General features: G+C 38.2%; 1 protein-coding gene and 1 pseudogene across 4 annotated transcripts in view; one reads left to right on the forward strand and one right to left on the reverse strand.

The window, feature by feature from the left end:
- IL1RAP (interleukin 1 receptor accessory protein) overlaps nt 1-18,889 on the forward strand; it is a 143,482-nt gene that overhangs the window by 113,093 nt on the left and 11,500 nt on the right. For 3 of the 4 annotated variants that reach the window (XM_045192044.2, XM_053918213.1, XM_045192043.2), the window contains 4 exons: nt 5,191-5,356; nt 7,509-7,580; nt 9,626-9,752; nt 12,327-12,475. In XM_045192044.2, coding sequence (XP_045047979.2) covers nt 5,191-5,356; nt 7,509-7,580; nt 9,626-9,752; nt 12,327-12,475 — 514 coding nt within the window. Of the gene's footprint in view, nt 1-5,190; nt 5,357-7,508; nt 7,581-9,625; nt 9,753-12,326; nt 12,592-18,889 lie in introns of all 4 variants that reach the window. The other variant, XR_011650862.1, reaches the window with a different exon arrangement.
- LOC112301005 (histone-binding protein RBBP4 pseudogene) lies at nt 16,639-18,088 on the reverse strand (annotated as a pseudogene).

Genomic DNA, 18,889 nt, shown 5'->3' on the forward strand with positions numbered 1-18,889 from the left:
TACACTGTTTCTTGTATCTTGTATCTTCTTCAGTAAATGTTTCTATTTTTCATATTACATGGCTGAATACTTTATGGTCAGACCTTGTATATATACACACAGCATTTTACATAGAGTTTCAAGGCTTCCGAGGACCCAAGATCCATCCTATAAACTTACACCCAGTTCAAATATCTGTGAAGCCTTAAGACTGAATTAGGCCGAATGAGTCATCTGCTTTCTATTTTGATAGCATTTAATTCATATCTCATTTTTGTTACTATGATACTAGATCATGATCTCTTTCTTTCCCTTGAATACCAAGCACACAGAAAAAAAAAAAAAACACCTTTGTACTTAGCAATTGATTAAATAATTGAATGAATTAAATTGTACTGGAAAATTCCATAGGAATAAGGGTCATTTATGTATTTAATAGCTAATATATGCCCAACTCCTACCACAGTGCCTGCCACATAGATGGGATTTTGTAAATATTGGTTGCTTAAACATTGGATGGCTTTAGTTTTGTTCATTGAAAGTGGCTGGTGTACAAAACTCTTATGAGACTTTGTAAATGAGTCTGATGTATTTTACACAATCTTAATCTTAATTCAGAAATGTCAAGATATCCCTAACTCTTCTAACCTTATTATCTCAGTTATGTCCGTATCCTTACTCCCGCTTTCCCCCCATCCGACAACTCACCAATGTCGCATCTTTTCCTTTATATAGCCACCTGTGTCATACTGCATGAGCTTCCAAATCTGTGTCTTCTGTCTTTGCTGCTCTCAATGCAACACAATGCATTGATCATTTACCACGTGCCAATTATTTGGCAAGCTGCTGGTCAGGCAGGCATAGTTCCCCTCATATGTCCCCACAGGAGTAAATTTTTTAGAGGAATAGATAAACATGAAAAGACATTATTTTTACAAAGCTAGTTAAGTAAAGCACAGCATAGGAAATGTAGTCAATAATACTGTAATAAGTGTATGTAGTGCCAGGTGGGTACTGGAAATATTGGGAGGAACACTTTGTAAAGTATATGATTGTCAAACCACTCTGCTGTACACCTGAGACTAACACAAATAATATTGAATCGGAACTGTAATGGAAAAAACATTTAAATGAAAACACAATATAAAGTTAGTTAAGTACTGACACAGAGAGCAGAATGCTATGAGAGTTCAGGGAAGTCATTCACAGGGTTTACCTGTGCTTGGAGTGCTGCTCTCCCTTGTCTCCTCTCCTGCTTAATAGCTATTAATATTCTATTTATACTTTAAGATCAAGCTCAGGTCTTTTTTCTGCATGAAGTTTCTCTAAATGTTCTCCATTTCATCTCCCCCCACTCCCGGGCCCTGATATGCCTTTCACAATATCGGTTGCAATTCTCCATGAGGCTGCACATACCTTTGGTTAGGAATTGTGTCCTTCCCATTGTTTGTGTGTGCCCCCTCACGTGGTTCTTGAATGGTGTGTGCACCCCGCAACTCCCCACGTGGTGTGTTTCCTCTCAAGGTTCTCAAAGTCGTTCTGTCTGCTGTGCTTTACCTATGTGTCATGGCAGGTTACCATGGCTACCACAATGAGATTGAAAAGTTGCTGTCTTATTTAACTTCTCTCTTTTGAATTCAGAATGAGGAACTGATAGATCATCTAAATGGATGATTTGTCTTCTAGTCAGAAAAATGTTTGCCTCGTAGTGGAAATCCACTTACTGTTAACCTATTCCTCGTATTTGGAAATGCGTGTTTTTATTCTTCGGGTATCTAGATCTTTGTTTCTACATTTTTCCCCTTGATGCCAAATGATTGATTTTGAAATTATAATAAAGTCTGCAGGCTTTATTTTCAGGTATAGTTTATTATGTTTAAAACGTTCTTCGTGTCTCAGGTGTGTGTGCTGAGGGGTCTAGAGATGCATCTGCTCATGAGAAGCAGAGAGCTCACCATACACTGCGGCTGGTGCAGGAACGGTGCTGCCATGTCATTCCACCACACACATGCATGCCGAGGGCGTAAAATACTGCCTTTGCTTCCTCTTTGTATTTCATACGTAGGTCTAGTAGCTTTGAAATGGGTGTTTTTATTTCTTTTGGTTAAAACTAGTTAATTTCACAATCTTGAATAGTCAGTGTTTTCTTAAATAGCGGATTAAAACCCAAACTTTACCAATGCTTTTGTGACATATCCCTCAATGTGAAATAGTTTTCTAAACAAAGCAGCTCTGTGAGAAATCTGTCCCCGACCTACATTTGTATCCAGCCTTATGCAAAGGGAAAATCCCAAGAGAAGGCGGATTTACACCTCTGACTCATATACCCTGTGAATGGCCATAAGCATATCCAGACCACATTTCAAATTCTCTGTCTCGGGTTTGGAATAAGATGAAGACAAAAGGGAAGTTAAGAAGTCAACACGTACCTATTTTTGTACCATTTTTCCTTACTATTCTGATGTCTCTAATTTCATTTCTGTATTAATGAAAAGTTCATGAGGGCTGACACATTGTTTATTCTATGCCATATTCTCGGGACCTCAAACAGTTCCTGGAACATGGATTAGTGACTAACGCTCAAGGGTGAATAAATGAATAAAACTATTTGGAGTTTGAGTCAGAAGTACAATTTTATATTTGTAGCACCTATTATGAGTCCTAAATAATGTGTTTTTAATTTTATATTAATGATAATTGGCAAGTCAAAAACACAAGTTCCTTTTAGTGTATTCCTAGGAAGTGCTTTTAACAAGTTCACTACCACCACTAACTCCTCATTCTGAAAAGTTGCCTTTCCACTTTACCACTAATTGCAGGAACCAGCCACAGATAGATGATAGAACCGCATTACACTGTTAGCAATGGAGCTGGCCCCGGTGCGGCACGTGCGCAAGACCTCAGGATAGGGTAAGGAGACAGTGTCAGGTGGGATTAAACGCAAGGCCTCTTTTACAGCCGAGTAGCATTCCAGTGTGTCAATGTCCCATAGTTGTTTTAAATACTGATGGACACTTGGGCTGTTTCCTTCTCTTGGTAATTGTAAATGATGCTGCAAAGAAGAAAATTTTACCCTTTGTGACGGCATCGATGGACCTGGAGAACATTATACAAAGTGAAATAAGCCAGTCAGAGAAGGACAAATACCACGTGATTTCACACATATGTAGAATCGAATGAAGAAACTGATCTAACAAGCCAAACAGAGACAGACTCACAGAGCAGGGGGACAGCTCTGGAGGAGTGGGGCGCAGTGAGGGGGTAGAGGAATGAGCAAGTAAGAAAAAGGACTCATGGACATGGACAACAGTGTGGTGACTGTGGTGGGGAGGAGAGATTACAGGAGATAAATAATAATGGAAAATTCAATAAAAAAAAATTAAAAAAATAATGAAGTAGAACAGCAAAGTTGTACTGGGGGGTGGGAGGAAGGCGAAGGCCTTGAAACAGCTAGATCCAGTTTCAAATCCCAGCTCTTGCACGGCCAAGCTCTTTGACGTTGACAATTACTTAACCTTTCTAGTCCTTTGTATCTTCATCTATAAAATGGGCACAAGAGCATTCCCAGCTGCTGAGTTTGGAATGATGCTCAGATGAGATAATGTGGTGTATGTAAGTTCATGTCTCGGTCAGTATAATTGTTTCCAGCCTCCACTAACTGCTGAGCAGAGGTGTTTATTCTTAGTTAAGAAGCTAGTTAAAGACCTTTATTCAGCTATCTGGAAAACTGAGTTTTAGGTCTGCACTGTGTCATTTGGAATATCTCTTTATCTGTCCAGCTCTTTTCCTTTCCACTTTTAAAACTGGGGCATGTTTATTTAGTCTGATCTGTCTACTTAGCAGAGATTAAAGAATAGCTAAACTAACAAATGAGAGAAGAAAGTATCTTAGGACTGTTTAAACAGAAGGTGTCACAAAACTCAAACAGGCCTCTATAGATAGTCTAAACTCAATTTAAACCAAATCTGACATAAATCCATTATGAGCACAGGCCTTTGTGGTCTGACACTTTGTGATAACCTGAAAGTACTGAACTCTTTGGCTGACGTGACAAGCTCTAGAAACACTTTTATCAAAACAGGATAAATTGTATTCAGAAAATAACTGAGTATTAGCTTCCTTGTGATAATCATCTCCACGAATGAAATGTTTGGTGCTGTTCTTAAAAGACGTATTTCCTGTTACAGAGAATTACACAATGTGCCACTTAGTGTAAGTGTCGTGTTTCAAAACACATTCTCCAGGAATCGAAGAAAACCTTAAGTATTCAAGAATTAAAGTTAAATATTTCAACACAGGAAATTGAAAGTACAAGGCAGTAATAGACTCGCAGAATTTTAAAGATCTAAAGGAAGTAAGAGATACCTAATCCTTTTCATCATAATTGAATTTTTTGGTATTTTAAGGGAAAACAAACACTAAGTTTTTATAAAAGTAAGTGTTCAACATATGTTTGGTCACTGATGAGTACATCATTTTCTTTCTCTAAAACAACAACAACAACAAAAAATAACAATATAACCAGTTAGTAGAGCTGATAGATTCAAATAGAATTCTAGTTATATTGAATGAGCTATTTTAATCACAAAATTTTAAGATATTAAAATATGAGTTGGAGCAGAAATAAATTCAATTCTTGGTAATACTCATAAAAATATTTTTTATTTTTAGATTCTGGACTCTGTGATATCTAATTGTAACACACAGAACAAGTAGATGAAAAACACCGAAAACTTTGGAAATGGCTACTGCAGTGATTCCACAGAGAGATCAAGAATGCCAAAACCATACATCTAAATTGGGTCAAGCAGAGGGACTGGATTCCTGAATTAATATAAACAGAGAAGAAATGTAGAAAAATGAAAATATATTTTTTTAAAATAGCAGAGCAAGCAGTTGTTTAAGTTCCCTTAATTGTTTTTCAATACTTTAGCCATACTTCACTGTTAACATGGGATTCCCAGAATTCAAATACTGGATCCTGAGACAAGAAGCTTGTGCTTTTGAATTTATGTCACAAAAGATGACAAAACGTAATGCATTCGCTCTTTACAGAAACATTGTCAAAGGCCCAAGCAAGATAGTTCTGTAAAAGGTGCAGCCAGCGTAGACTGTTTCCATATTCTGTGCCAAATCAGGTGTGTGCGTGTGCTTGTATATTTTCTACGCCTGTGTCGAAACAGTAAGCATCTTTTCTTTTATTCCTTCTAGGGCTGTCAGAAAATACAAAACTTTAATAATGTGGTACCCGAAAACCTGACCTTGAGTTTTTTCATAGCCCTGGTTTCAAATAATGGAGATTACACGTGTGTCGTTACATATCCAGAAAACGGGCGTGAGTTCCACCTCACCAGGACTCTGACTGTGAAGGTGGTAGGTGAGCATGACTCGTATTAAGTGCACATGACAAAAATGCAATAATCATCTTTTGTCTGTTACTAGTTTATTACCCACAAGTGTGTAAGATATTTAAGGAAAAAAGCTTAAGTTTTTTGTTTATTGCACTATCCCCAGAGCCTCCAGCATTTCCATGTGCATAGTGGGCATTCAGTACCTGTTAGTCTATTGAATGAATATGGGAGTAAGTGAAGTAAAGGCAGTGTGAGCAGTGAAAAGAACTACAGACAGATCTGTGTTCAAATTGCACTACTGCCATTTACAAGCAATATGATTCTGACCAAAGTCTCAGTCTCCATAGCTTAGAATATTAGAAATAATATACATATTATGCTAATGTAGCTCCAGGGAAGCAGTAGAGACTCAATGAACAGTAGTAAATATTATTGTCCAAAAAGTGTTTTAATCAAATTAAGCCATCTACGTATTTCTGTGCACTGCTGTGGTAGTGAATGCTGAAGGTATTTGCTGGCAGTGTTCAACCGTTGGTTTGCACTGAGAGGCGAGGGGACGAGAAACTGGGAAAGTGGAATGGACAGTGTGCCAGGATCGTGGTGTTTAGAGGAGAACCCCAAACCCACTGTGCCCACTGTATTAAAATGAGAGCACATCAGATTTTGTCAAACCCTATCTTTTCTTAAATAAAGGCAATTTATTATCATCTTTTAAAAATATCTTGTAAATCATTGATATAAGATATTTGCACACTTTTGTGAAAAAAAAGTTGAAATCCTATCTTTTAATAGATGGAAACATCGAGTCCCCAGAACAGAAAGTAACCTGTTGAGTCAGAGACATTCAATGCATTAGTAGAAGTCATTCTAAATCCCAGGTTTCTGACGTTTTGCTCAAGGTTTTTCTACCAGCCTGACACCAGATTCAGCATATGTATTTCTGTAAAAAGGGATTTAATATAGTGCAAATAAATTCAAATCAAACACTTTTGTAATCACTTTTCCTCTTTCTCTGCTTACTTTCTGAATAGTGCTGAGTTGGGGACTAATTCAGAAGAAAATTCAGACTAAATTTAGAACCTAATGTGAATGGATTTTAAAAGTCAAATGAATAATCTAACCTTATATTCATCTTGGCAGTGGCTCCTAGTATATACATTTACATGCAGTGGAAGCTTCAATATGCCTTACTTACTTTAACCATTATAATGAATCTGTAAGATGAGTTTAATTACTCTCATTTTACAGTTGAGGAAAACTAACTTTTTAAAGATTTAGTAAAAAAATCAGATTCGTATGGTTAGTATATGGCCAAGTTGGGATTAGAACACCCTGGTCATTGAATATTTGAAGCCTGTATGTATTTTTTTTAATATTTTTAAAAAGATTTTATTTATTTGTAGACAGAGGAGAAGGGAGGGAGGAGAGAGGGAGAGAAACATCAATGCGTTGTTGCCTCTTGTGTGCCCCCGCCCCTGCCATCAGGGGACCTAGCCTGCAACCAAGGCAAGTGCCCTGACTGGGAATCGAACCAGCGACCCTTTGGTTTGCAGGCTGGCGCTCGATCTACTGAGCCACACCAGCCAGGGCTGAAGCCTGTACTCTTAAATAATATGATATGGAGCTCCTTCAGGATATTTTCCACTCAGTTTCAGAGTACAGAATGTCATAAAGACCATCAATTCTATGAATGAACCTTCAACTGATAACTGGACATCAGACATACTTGTGTGCTGTACTTATAATTGTGATTTCAAATTTTCCACTTAGTCATTCATTGAATATTTATTTAACTAGGTCTTATATTATAGGCACTCTGGGAATGCTGAGGAGAAATATATAGAAAATAAATAATTGAGAAAGACATGAGGACAATTAATTATGATACAGAACGAGAAGTCTAGCTTATGTAAGCTTTGAAAAGCAAAAACACTGATTAAACATATTTTGAAATATGGAGGATAATCAATATATTATGTTTATTTCTTTGCTTGTTTTATATGACTGAAATGTTATAGTTGATTATGTATTGGACTGTGGGCCTTCTCAAGAAGAATTGACAAACTATGCCAGGAAGTTGGGCAAGGCTTCACAGAAGAGAAGATTTTTGAAATGAGTTAAAAGGGAAAAAACTGCATGACTTAATATCATCTCCCTTTGTTCTTTATGCTCTCACAGGCTCACCAGTTTATGCCTTGCCCCCCCAGATCTATTCACCCAACGATCGTGTGGTCTATGAGAAAGAACCAGGTAATTATAGCTGTGCCTCTGAATTTCAGTTAGATTCTCTTAATTATAAGGAATAAAATGCCATACAAGTTCCCACAAAAGAATAGAGGGCTATTGTTAAAACACACACACACACACACACACACACACACACACAGAAACATGTTGTCAGAAAGGCAGCTCTGGGTATTAGCCACCTCATAGATCCCATGGGGAGCTCAGGGATTCTCTGCTTCTGTCTCAGCAGCTGCTGCTCCCTTCTTCCTCTGCTAGTGGGTTTCCTCTCCTGATTAGTGATTTCTCCTTGATGCGAACTGTAGCTGGCACAAGCCTTTGCATTGCCAAGGCTGTAACATGAGCACAAGGCATCCTTCAAGCTTCTGTTCCACTATGAAGGGGCAGGGTTGGAGCTTAGAGTCAGGACTGTGAGTATAATAGCTAACAACCGATACAACTAATACACCCTGATTCAGAACACTGTAAAATGTTTGCTGTGGCTGCCTGGGTCTCTTTTTAGTTTTCATAATTTTTTTTCATTAGAGAGAAAAATCACTTGCTACTGATCAAATAAGGTCAAATTTATTATTCTTCTAACTCGTAGCCCCCTACAGTTAAGCTGAAAACCATAGACAATTTTAACATTTTCTGTATTGTATCTTTTACAAAAAAAAATTACAGCAAACCAATGAGAGCTACAAAAGAACGTTTGTATAAAGTGAAATAAAGGTAATAGAGGCAGTGATCAACACAGGTAGAGAACAACAGTACCCCCCACATACAAATTAAGATAAGGTTTCGAGTAGTGACCTGCCTTGTGAAAACACAACGAACACGCTTAAAGGCTCTGTCAACCCCAAATGGGCCAGATTTTCTTGAATTAGTGGTGGATTTATATAGTAATATGAACATTCTTCCAGTTATCAGGTTAAACTTAATCATCTAGGTATGTTTCCTCTGCCTGTCGCATTCCAGTTACAAAAGCATGCCTGAATCCATGTTCGCTTCATCTTCCTGTATATTAATATAGAAAACTGGAGTGGAAGGGATGAGCGCCGTGTATGGGAAGAGAGGACAGAGTGTCAGCACTAAGGGAGACAACCTGAGTTCAAATGAGAATGACAGTCTAATTTATCATCTCAACCTGCACGCTGTTTGAGATTGAAAGCAGTCGATATTAATAACTAACTAGGAAAGCAAGCCTAAAACATGACTGTCCTGGGCAACCCCGACTAGAAGAAGGTCATTCTAGGTCAAATTCTCATCCTGTTAACAACTTCATCTAGGACTGGCATTTTGCATCTCAAAGCTTCAGTTTTCACTTCTATAAAAAATGAATTTTAAAAATGTCTCATAGTATTTTGCTAAAATTAAATTACAACATTAATAAGTATAACTATTTAGCACAGTACATTATACAAAATTCTCAGGGAGTGTGTTGTTGTTTTTGCTACTAGTACTACTACTACTGCTACCACCACCACTACTACTATTTTCTGCCAAGAAATCCCCCAACCTCATATTCCACCTCGAAGGATAATGTAGATTTCTCTTTGTAAATTGTCTTTCAACTTATCGACTGCACCCTGGTAACTGGAGCACCTCCAGGTGAGGCCTGTGCAGCCAGCCCTCTCGGCAGTGGCACTGTCTCATTTTGCCCGGGCTAAGGACCAAAAATCTGGGGAACCGTTCTTAGTCATCCTTTTTTTTTTTTTTTTTTTTCTGAGGGAAATAACAAAGAAGACTAGTCCATGGAGGTTTAGGGCTAAAAATGACATTGTCAGAGCCATTTTGAACAAAACTGTCATTTTAAAACATACATAGATTGTACTGAAAGATGGTCATTTTAGGAATTTCATATAAAGGTTCTGTTTTTCTCCTCTTGGTTTGTTTGGTTTGCAGTAAAGCATGATACAGTACCCTATGGCAGCCCACTAGAATGTTAGCGAGAAGTAAGATTTTAGGTGCCTTTAACATTTATAACTTACGATTAGTCACGGAGTAGAACAAATATAGCCGTGCTAAGTTTACAAACTAATGGGTTCACTTTTTGTTTTTGTTTTTTAAAGGAGAGGAGCTACTCATTCCCTGTAAAGTCTTTTTTACTTTCCTGAAGGACTCTCACAATGAGGTTTGGTGGACCATTGATGGAAAAAAGCCAGAGGACACCACTATTGACCTAACTGTTAATGAAAGGTATTATTGATGCAGGCAAGGGGGTGACTAACCCTGTCCCTCAGTCTAATGCACTCTGGTGTGTACTAATCAATGAAAATAAAAATTCTGATGTTTGCCTATCATTAACGAAAATCAGCAAGATTGTCAAGTTATTATTGGCTGCATCCTGAGGAAGGGTTACTGATGACTGGACTTGCAGTCTGATGTGCAGATGCCATCTGATTGTCACACATTCACGACATCTGCTTGTAAGTGGGTGGAACGCATGCCCTACGTGAATGAGAAGGCCACAATATACGGCTGCGCAGGGACAGAGACCTGTCCGTGTGTCCCTGCTCTTCTCTTTCTCACGTCTGGAGTCTGGGCCTAAAAATATCTGTGCCTCAGGTGTTTGTGCTAGTTTCTTATCCTGTAGTAAGTGTGCTTTTCTATCTTCCTACTTGTCTTTCTTCATTCACATAACATATATGTCACGTTTATAATTGATAATGATTTTTTTTTTATATGGACTAAATACATTTATGTTCTCTAAATTTTATTTTTAAAGTGGATGGAGTGGTAATATATTCCTCAGTCTTTTTTTTTAAAGATTGTACCTATTTATTTTTAGAGAGAGGAGAATGGAAGGAGAAAGAGAGGGACAGAAACATCAATATGAGAGAGAAACATTGATTGGTTGCCTCTCTCACACCCCCAAACGGGACCTGGCCCACAACCCAGCCCCTGACCAGGAAAAAATTGGCAACCTTTTGCTTTGTAGAAAGGCTCCCAACTGAGACACAATGGTCAGGGTTATACCTTACTCTTAAAATAACAAGCTGGGTCAATTTATTTCAAAATACACATGATTTTTTTAAAGGGGGTAGGTTGGCAAGAAGGAAAGTATGGGTCTTGAAGATAAAAGATTCGTCCATAAATGAAGCTTACAACTACCAGAGAATATTGGTTCACTGCAACAATGAATAAAAAGTAGCAGCTGGCCAACTACATGACAAGGTAGTTTTAAGACCCTAAGCCTTGTCACTAATGTGTGAATAGATCTTAGGCTGCTAACACTTCCAGACTTCAAAAGATATTTCTTTCCTAGTAGTAAATTCAGACCTTGTGAAGATATTATAAAGTGTTTTCTTTGTATCACTTACTATGCCAGATGCCTGCTGAGTATATTTCATAGGAGTAGCCAATGATAGAGCAGAAATTTCAATACTCTAATCTGATGCATTCAGGGGCTGGGAAGAATTACATGTTATGGGAAAACAGAGTTGGGGATTTCAGTCAGTTTTAGGTATTAGGGAATGCTCCCCAGATCTCAGAGTACCTAAATGAAGATTTGAAAAAGTGAGTAGAAATAACCTCGGTAAGAAAGTCAACAGAATGTTCCTGGTAAAAGGAACACCACGTGCAAAGGCCTGGAGGTGAGAGCAGCAGACGTATTTAGACGTGTAGAGGAGCCTGCTGAGACTGGGACGGTTTTTGCAGAGGGAATTGATGAAAGACATGGCTGGAGGCACAGAAGGAGAATTATTGATGATTTTAAGAATTCTGAGAAGTGTGCTTCTCATCGTTATGTTGATGATAGATGAGTAATGATGAAAGTCATGGCGTTCCTCCTTGCTGCTGCTGAAACACAACTCACTGCTCACACTTGAGCAGTGCAGTTAAACTTCGGCTAAGCCCGGCCCAGTCCTTAACCAAGTTCTCATGACGGACAGTAAGCGTTAGCAGAAGGTGGACCTGGATATCAGTCAGCTGTAACAGATATTTTCTTCTTTTCTTGCTTGAATAAAGTGGTTCAAAGGGAAATCTTGGTCTTGGACCCAAAGCATTTGATCTCTGACTTACTGAGATTTAGATATATTTATTTTCACAAAGTTTACTTACCTTGAGAAGTTTCTTCTTCTTATATGTTAGGATTTTACATGAGATTTTAGTATTTTGACTGAAGGAGTCTACTTGCATTCACATGCCAAGCTTCGGGAATCCCTGAAACGCATCAGCTATTACTGAGGGATATTAGTAGCCTATATGAAGAATATGAGCACTTATTAAGTATCGTTCTAATACTTACACAGCAGCATACTCAATCCTCAGAATTCTTGAGTGACGTAATACGTGTAATGCATTGTTTAGGCATTACCACCTTCCTCTTTTTCAGACAAGGATCTCAGAACATGGAAAGATTAATTACTGTGCTGAAATCATACAGCCAGTAAGGGGCAGAGCCTGAATGAAAACCCAAATGGATCTGGCCTCAGAAGCTTCTCTCTAAACCAATATAGCATCCTGGCTCAGAAATTTGAGGAAAGGAGACATTTTGCTTTGAAGAGAGTTAGAGAGATCGATATCTGTAGTATGATGTCAACAATGGGATTTGATCCAGGTATTGGGATTGTATTCAGTATAGATGGTGAAGAATAGTATTAGTATCTAGAAGCCATTCTCCTTTTGTAACCATGGCATTACAAGGCCACACAGATTATCACCATTCTATCTGCCCTCACCTATGGGCTCTCTGGTTGCTTGACTGAGTCACACACAGTCTATGGCCCTTGAGTCTCAATAACATTCTAATTTTCTTTCCCCTATTTCTAGTGTAAGTCAGACTAAAATAGAAGATGAAACAAGAACGCAGATTCTGAGCATCAAGAAAGTTGCTGCTGAAGATCTCAAACGCAACTATGTTTGTCATGCTAGGAATGCCAAAGGGGAGGTTTACCAGCCAGCCAAGGTGAAGCAGAAAGGTAACGGATCATGCACCAGGCGGATGAATCTGGAAATGCCAATGTAACATAGTGGTGATGAAGATAAAGGGGCATTCAGAACGTGGGCTCCAGCACTTAGCACAACATTTACCACGGTAATGAATGGAAGTTGAATGAAAAATCTTGAGGGAAAGTTTCCATCTATGCAAATATACTACAAATAGTTATAATAATTTGTGGGGGGGCTCCATCCACAGGGCCCCCCCAGCCGCCACGGGTGAGAATAAGTCTACCAAGACAGATCTGCTTGGGGAGGAAAGGTAGCCGATCTCTCAAAGAAGAAGGGCCAAGAGCCTTTTCCTCAATGGGCTTTTAATGGGTTCAATTTGCACAGGAATACAGGTAAAGCTCATCAATCATTGTCAGGCAGTAAGATCAAACAATAGATAACAAACAAAGAACTCTGAGGGCTTATTCTGAGTCAGGGTCAGTTAGCTAAAGGGATATAAGACTTTGGGAAACAAACTCATTTCAGGTTTGGACCCTTATCATTTAAATTGAGGGTATTAGCAAAGCAGGTTTCACAGGATTTTATGCATTCTTTCTTAGGCCTGATCTCCCCAGGGAATCTGCCCTTTCCAGCACAGGGCCCCACCCACCTCTGGCATTGTTTCAGGCTTAAGTCATGCAGGGGAAGTAAGGCAGCCAAGAGATTAGGAGACTTCTTGCAGACAGAATGAGGACTCAGACTATGTCAAAGCCGAGAGGTGAGGGGCCATCACCCCCTTTATCTATTGCCCCCCAAGTCCTTCCCTGTGGGCGTCTTTGTGACCATGCCTGTCTTAGGTTGTCCCTCCCTTGAGGAATCTTACCCATCATTGGCTAACTGGTCAGGCTCAGGGCCAAGCAGGATAAAGTAAAGTGGGCAGGGGCAGCACCCCTGCCAGGGAGATAAGCTTTGTCTCCTTAGTGGTTTATGGTCCCAAGGTCTCTCACACAGCCTTAGCCATGGGGGTTTACAGCTTCTGAAACCAGGCAGGGCAGTTCCCAACAGTAATTAGTGCCTAAATGTGACTAAAAAATCCATGGTGATAATAAGGCATAATTTCATATTTATATATTCATGAAAATGAATAATACAGAAAATATTTAAAGCTACCAAAGATATCATAAAACAGTAACATATTGTTAGTGAATTTTAAAGACCCTTTCAGAAATCATTGCTGGCAGAGTTCATGTCATAAAAATGATCATACCATATGACTTAATATTTTTTGGAATTTTTCCACAATAAATAACAGAAAGAGGATTATGTACCTATCCATATTCTTAGCATTATCTATAATAATGAAACATCATAAATAGCAACCATCTAGTTGTATACAAGTTAAGCTAGATGTAAAATTTTTACTCTCAAAAATAGAATTTAAAAATGATCACTTCAAACATTATGTATCAATATTCAAGCAAGTTTATAATATACCATTATCCACAATTGCTAAAACAAAAATTATTTAAACTATGATGTAAAATGATTTCTATATGGATAGTATTATATTTTTCTACAATAAATGAAAATTTTAAGGCTTTCTTGTGCAAGCTATTGCTCCTAAAACAGACCACATCTAAAATTACTTTTGGTTCTCTTAGAATACCAGAAAATTAATCCCTTCGAGAATGTTTTCCAGTAATCTAGAGAAAGATAATGATAATTTATTATACCTGCAGCCAAGTCATTCAGAATTATTTTGGATATGGATGCCAGATAGTGCCTACATTATTTATATCAAAAGTTTTTGTTTTATAAAGCTAATTCATAATTGTGACATTTTTCAATGGAATTTAAAGTGTTTTAAAAGCCAATGAAAAAACAGGCTTCACCTTAACATTTTTATTACAATTTAGGAAGTAAAGAGCAAAGGCTGAAAGTGTATATGCCTCTTAGGAAGTCTTACTAGATTAGTTCTGGATAGTTAATTGCCTATATTCCTTCAGAAGTCAATGTAAAGAGTAAATACTCAACTACATGTTATTAAGATGGCATTTCCCAAAGTTTGTTCCCAATAACACTGCTAAGACTCTAGATTCAGGTGGTCTATGTTCAAATTCTGTTTTTATGAATCCCAACTCTTAGAAGAGATGCTTCACCTCTCTGAGCTTCAATTTCTTCATATTTAAAGTAGGCAAAATAGCCCTGGCTGGTGTGGCTCAGTTAATTGGAGCATCATCCCATACACCAAGAGGCTTGGAGTTTGATTCCTGGTCAGGGCATATACCTAGGTTGTGGGTTCGATCCCTTGTCAGACACATATAGGAAGTACCAATCAATGTTCCTCTCTCTCTCTCTCTCTCTCTCTCTCCCTTCCTCTCTCACTAAAATCAATAAAAATATTTAAATTAGGAAAATAATACCACTTCCTCATAAGGTTGTTTTAAAGTACTCAGTACAGTTACTGACATATATATATATATATGTATGTCAGTATATATATAATAAATATATATATAATATATAATATATATAAAATATATATAATTGTATATATAATTATACATTATTATATATAATATATATAATATATATAATATATAATAAATATATATATATATAATAAATCTTAGCCCTTCTTATTATTTCCACAAGATTTTCATAGGTGTTTTTTGACAAAGGCCTGTATAGTCAAGTAAGTATCCCTAAGGTCTAGGTTAAACAAAGTCAATCACATTGCTTTAGTTCAGGGACCCTTAGCATCTTTAGCATATTAATATAGGTATGAATATCTGCAGGGGCTTGGAATACAGTAGGCAGGATTTTTTCAAGTACATTGGACTCCATATTCCCTAAGTATGGAATATTTTGTGGAACTTGTCTTCAGAGGACATGTGTTGGGAAACAATTATGGAGGTTGACATAAATTAATAACTTATTGTCGTGTGGAAAAGATCAATGCAACCAATTAAACTAACGTTGAATTGGGAGTGATGCAGAAGCCTATCCACCGGAGCGAGCTGAGTAGCTCCGCTTCCACAGAAGGGCTGGCTCTGGATGGCTTAGTCTGAATGGCATCAGGGATGAGAACAGATTTTCTGTTCTCCGTTGATTTTCAAAATTGCATTATGATATCTTTTGAGGTTTCTTTTTTAATGTGTCTTATTTAGAGTTCTTTAAACTTCTTGATTTGGTGAGTTTATTTTTTAATTTAATTTGGAAAACCATTAGGCATTATTTTTTCAAATATGTTTTGCTCATCCTTTTATTCATTGATTTTTTCCTTTCCTTCCAGGACTCCAGTTAAATTTAGGGTAGAGTACTCGGTGTTGTACCACAGGTCACTGAGGTTCTCGTTATTTTTGTTACATCCTCCCCCCACTCTGTGTTGCATTTAGGGTCGTTTCTAGCGTTCACTGTTTATTTCTTTTTTGATGTCTAACCTGCAGCATTTTTAATTTGAAAATTTTGCTTTTCAGTTTTTGAATTTATATTTCTTTATCAAAATATCTATATTGATATTTCCTATTTGCTTTTATAATACTTGTGGTCTCTTTTTAAAAATCAACAAGTATACTTATAATACTCATTTTATTTTTTATGTAGAAAAGCAATTTATTCCATTATAAACACTTACACTGCTAATTATGGAGAATAACAGGCCTGCCCAAAACAGAGATAGCATCAAACTACTGGTCAAGGACAAACTCTTGGGGGAAAAAAAGCAACTGGTAACAATTCACTCTTCTTAACTGACAGTTCACCTGTCAAGTAAAAACATACTTGGTAGCTCTAAGTTTTAAAAAAAAATGTACAGAAAGGAAAGAAATAATATGAAAACAGCTCAAGAAATACCTTAACAAGCAAAAATATATGGGGAAAGAGAAACACATAATTTTGACTTAACCAACTGGGTCTACCTAGGCAAATGTGCCCCCTGGAAAGTCAGGTGTGAAGATTTTAGAGTAGGAATTTACATGACTTGAATCTCCCCTAATTCCTGAGTGAAAGCAACATCTGGCAGGACGTGTGCTTCATGGCTCAGACACCACTTCACTTGGCTCTGTTCCGTACTTCTACCCTTTACTTGAATGAGTCTAAACAACCTGGGGATATAGCATGAGAAAAAAAGTAAAATAACTACCCATAATATTCCCTTTTCAGTGGCTACTTTAGATCTTTGTTACTAAGAAATTCCTGAAGAAAACTTAAATACAAGTCTGCGCCTTTGCGGACAAGCCCCCCAGTTAATATTTGTAAAACACCCTGGGTTTAGGGTACTAGCATTGTTGACGGTACCTACTATAGAGAGATAACTGAACAAAGTCTGTGTCTCAAACCAGTGTTAAATCAATGTCAGGGTTGAGAGGGGAGAAAAGAGGAGTTTAAAATCACAAGAGGTGCAGATGTATCTAAGACCCCTGTCCTTCTGGATGCATGCTTCCGTCAGGGTCTTCACCATTATTAACGTTCTCTACCACCTACCACACTCGAATGACATTGTCTTCTGACACAGAGCAGAGCACCCGAGGTTCATTGGATCTCCAGGTGAAATCAGGTATCTCGGCAGTGTGACCACCATGAAGAAACAACTTCAGTGTCCCATCTTCTGCATCTTCCAGGGATTGTTCCTCTCCAATTGTACTTAAATCCCACACCTTCAGACTGAGATCAGTACCATTGAAAGCCGAAATAGTCTCATTGCGAGGCAACCACTGAACCTGGAATATTTCATCCTTATGTGACTCAAAAGAATGCTACTTGACTTTCATATTTCTTGGATCCCGCAAGGCAACAGTCTCATCAGCTGACCCTGTGGCAAAGAAAGGCAGTTCACTTCAGCAGTGTGAGCATCAACTGAGTGGCTTGGTTTGGAAGTATTGTTTGCATGATGTCCCAGATCATAAGTTTCTGATCATCAGCAACTGACCCAAACAGAAACTCATGGAGCACATGCCAGGGGAACATTTTCTATTACTGCTGTATGCCCTGTGAAGATGGTCTTATCAGCCACTACATGTCCTTCCACTGGAACAGCACTGAGGTCCTCCAGGCAGGTGGTGTGGTCATCTGAAGCACTAAGTGCCCACTGAGATTTGGGTTTCAAGAAAGCCCATAGCCTTCCTTCTGATGTCCATAGAGACCCATGTTTGGGTAGCACTCTCCAGAAGGATCTGGTTTGGAAGGATGTTTTGTATAGTCAAAAACAAGAACATCACTGGACAGAGTCTTTGTTGCAATGATGCAAGGATTCCAGACATGTAATGCTCCCTTTTACTTCTCCTTCAGGGTTGATCTTGATTTCTGTTTCAGTTTGTTCTACCAACAGAGCCAAAACCTCCAAATTCTCCAGTCCTCCTTTCTCTGTTGTAGCATGAAGCATCAAACTGAGCATCATTGTTAGGGAGCTGCACACTGGCTCTCACAAGGCGGTTTTGTCCATCTGATGTATGTGTCCCCAGGACAAGTCGGCAAATGATGAAATCTTTCCCTTCTGGTCGGGTTACATCTGGAAACCACTGTGCAGTTAGGCTGGGCCACTCCTCAGAGTACAGGTCATTACCAAATTGTAAAGAAAAGAGTTTTTTTTTCTAGTTTTTGTACATTTTGTTGATTACACGTTCTTCTATTGCATCGTCATAGGCTGCTTCCTTGGTGGCCATGGTGGCCAGGCAAGCCAGTGGGATCCTGGGCGTAGCGTTGCAGGAGGGCAGGGAGGCTGCGAGCACTCGCTCTGTGTGCAAGACCTTTGTTGCCATACAGTACTCATTTTAAAGTATTTATCTTCTAATTCCACCATCATCGTCAACTCTGTTTTTATTCGCTATTTTTTTCTCATTGTGGGTCTTTTGTTTCTTTTTTTGATTTTTTGCTTTTTCTTCCTAGTTTTTTTCAATCTATTGGACTTTACAGATATTATATTATTGAGTGTCTGAATTTTGTGAGTGTTAACTTTTGTTCTGGTAGTTAGTTAATTTGCTTACATAACAGTGTGCTGGGTTTTGTTTTTGTTTTTGTCTTTTTTTTGAGCCATCTTGCTTATCATTGCTAGAGTAGGCCTAAAATATTTAGCCTTCTCTCTGAGGCAGAATTGGACCTAATTCTGCAACATTAGCCAAACTCAGGTTTCTGCTTAACAATGGAGGAGCTATGTTTCTTCACTCTGAGTAGTCTTAACTCAAATGTCTCCCATTTCTGCATGTACTCCTAGGATTGTTCAGTTTCCAGCTGTCTAGTAGTTGTTTCTTCCCTGGTCATTTTTCTTTCATCTATTCTGTGCCTGGCCTTGTGAAAATGTCATCCTTAATATGCAAAGCTTTGTAGTCTTCCAAACACTTGTGGGTTTCTAAAGCTCTGTTTCTACACTTTTCTTTTCTTCAGCGCTTAGGCCTATGTGTTCGATAGTCCTGAACTCGACTTTCTGTCTCCTTAGCTCACTCAGTGCGACTAATGTACTTTCGGTT

This window comes from Desmodus rotundus, chromosome 2 (genome assembly GCF_022682495.2).
Source record: "Desmodus rotundus isolate HL8 chromosome 2, HLdesRot8A.1, whole genome shotgun sequence".
Classification (NCBI taxonomy): Eukaryota; Metazoa; Chordata; class Mammalia; order Chiroptera; family Phyllostomidae; genus Desmodus; species Desmodus rotundus.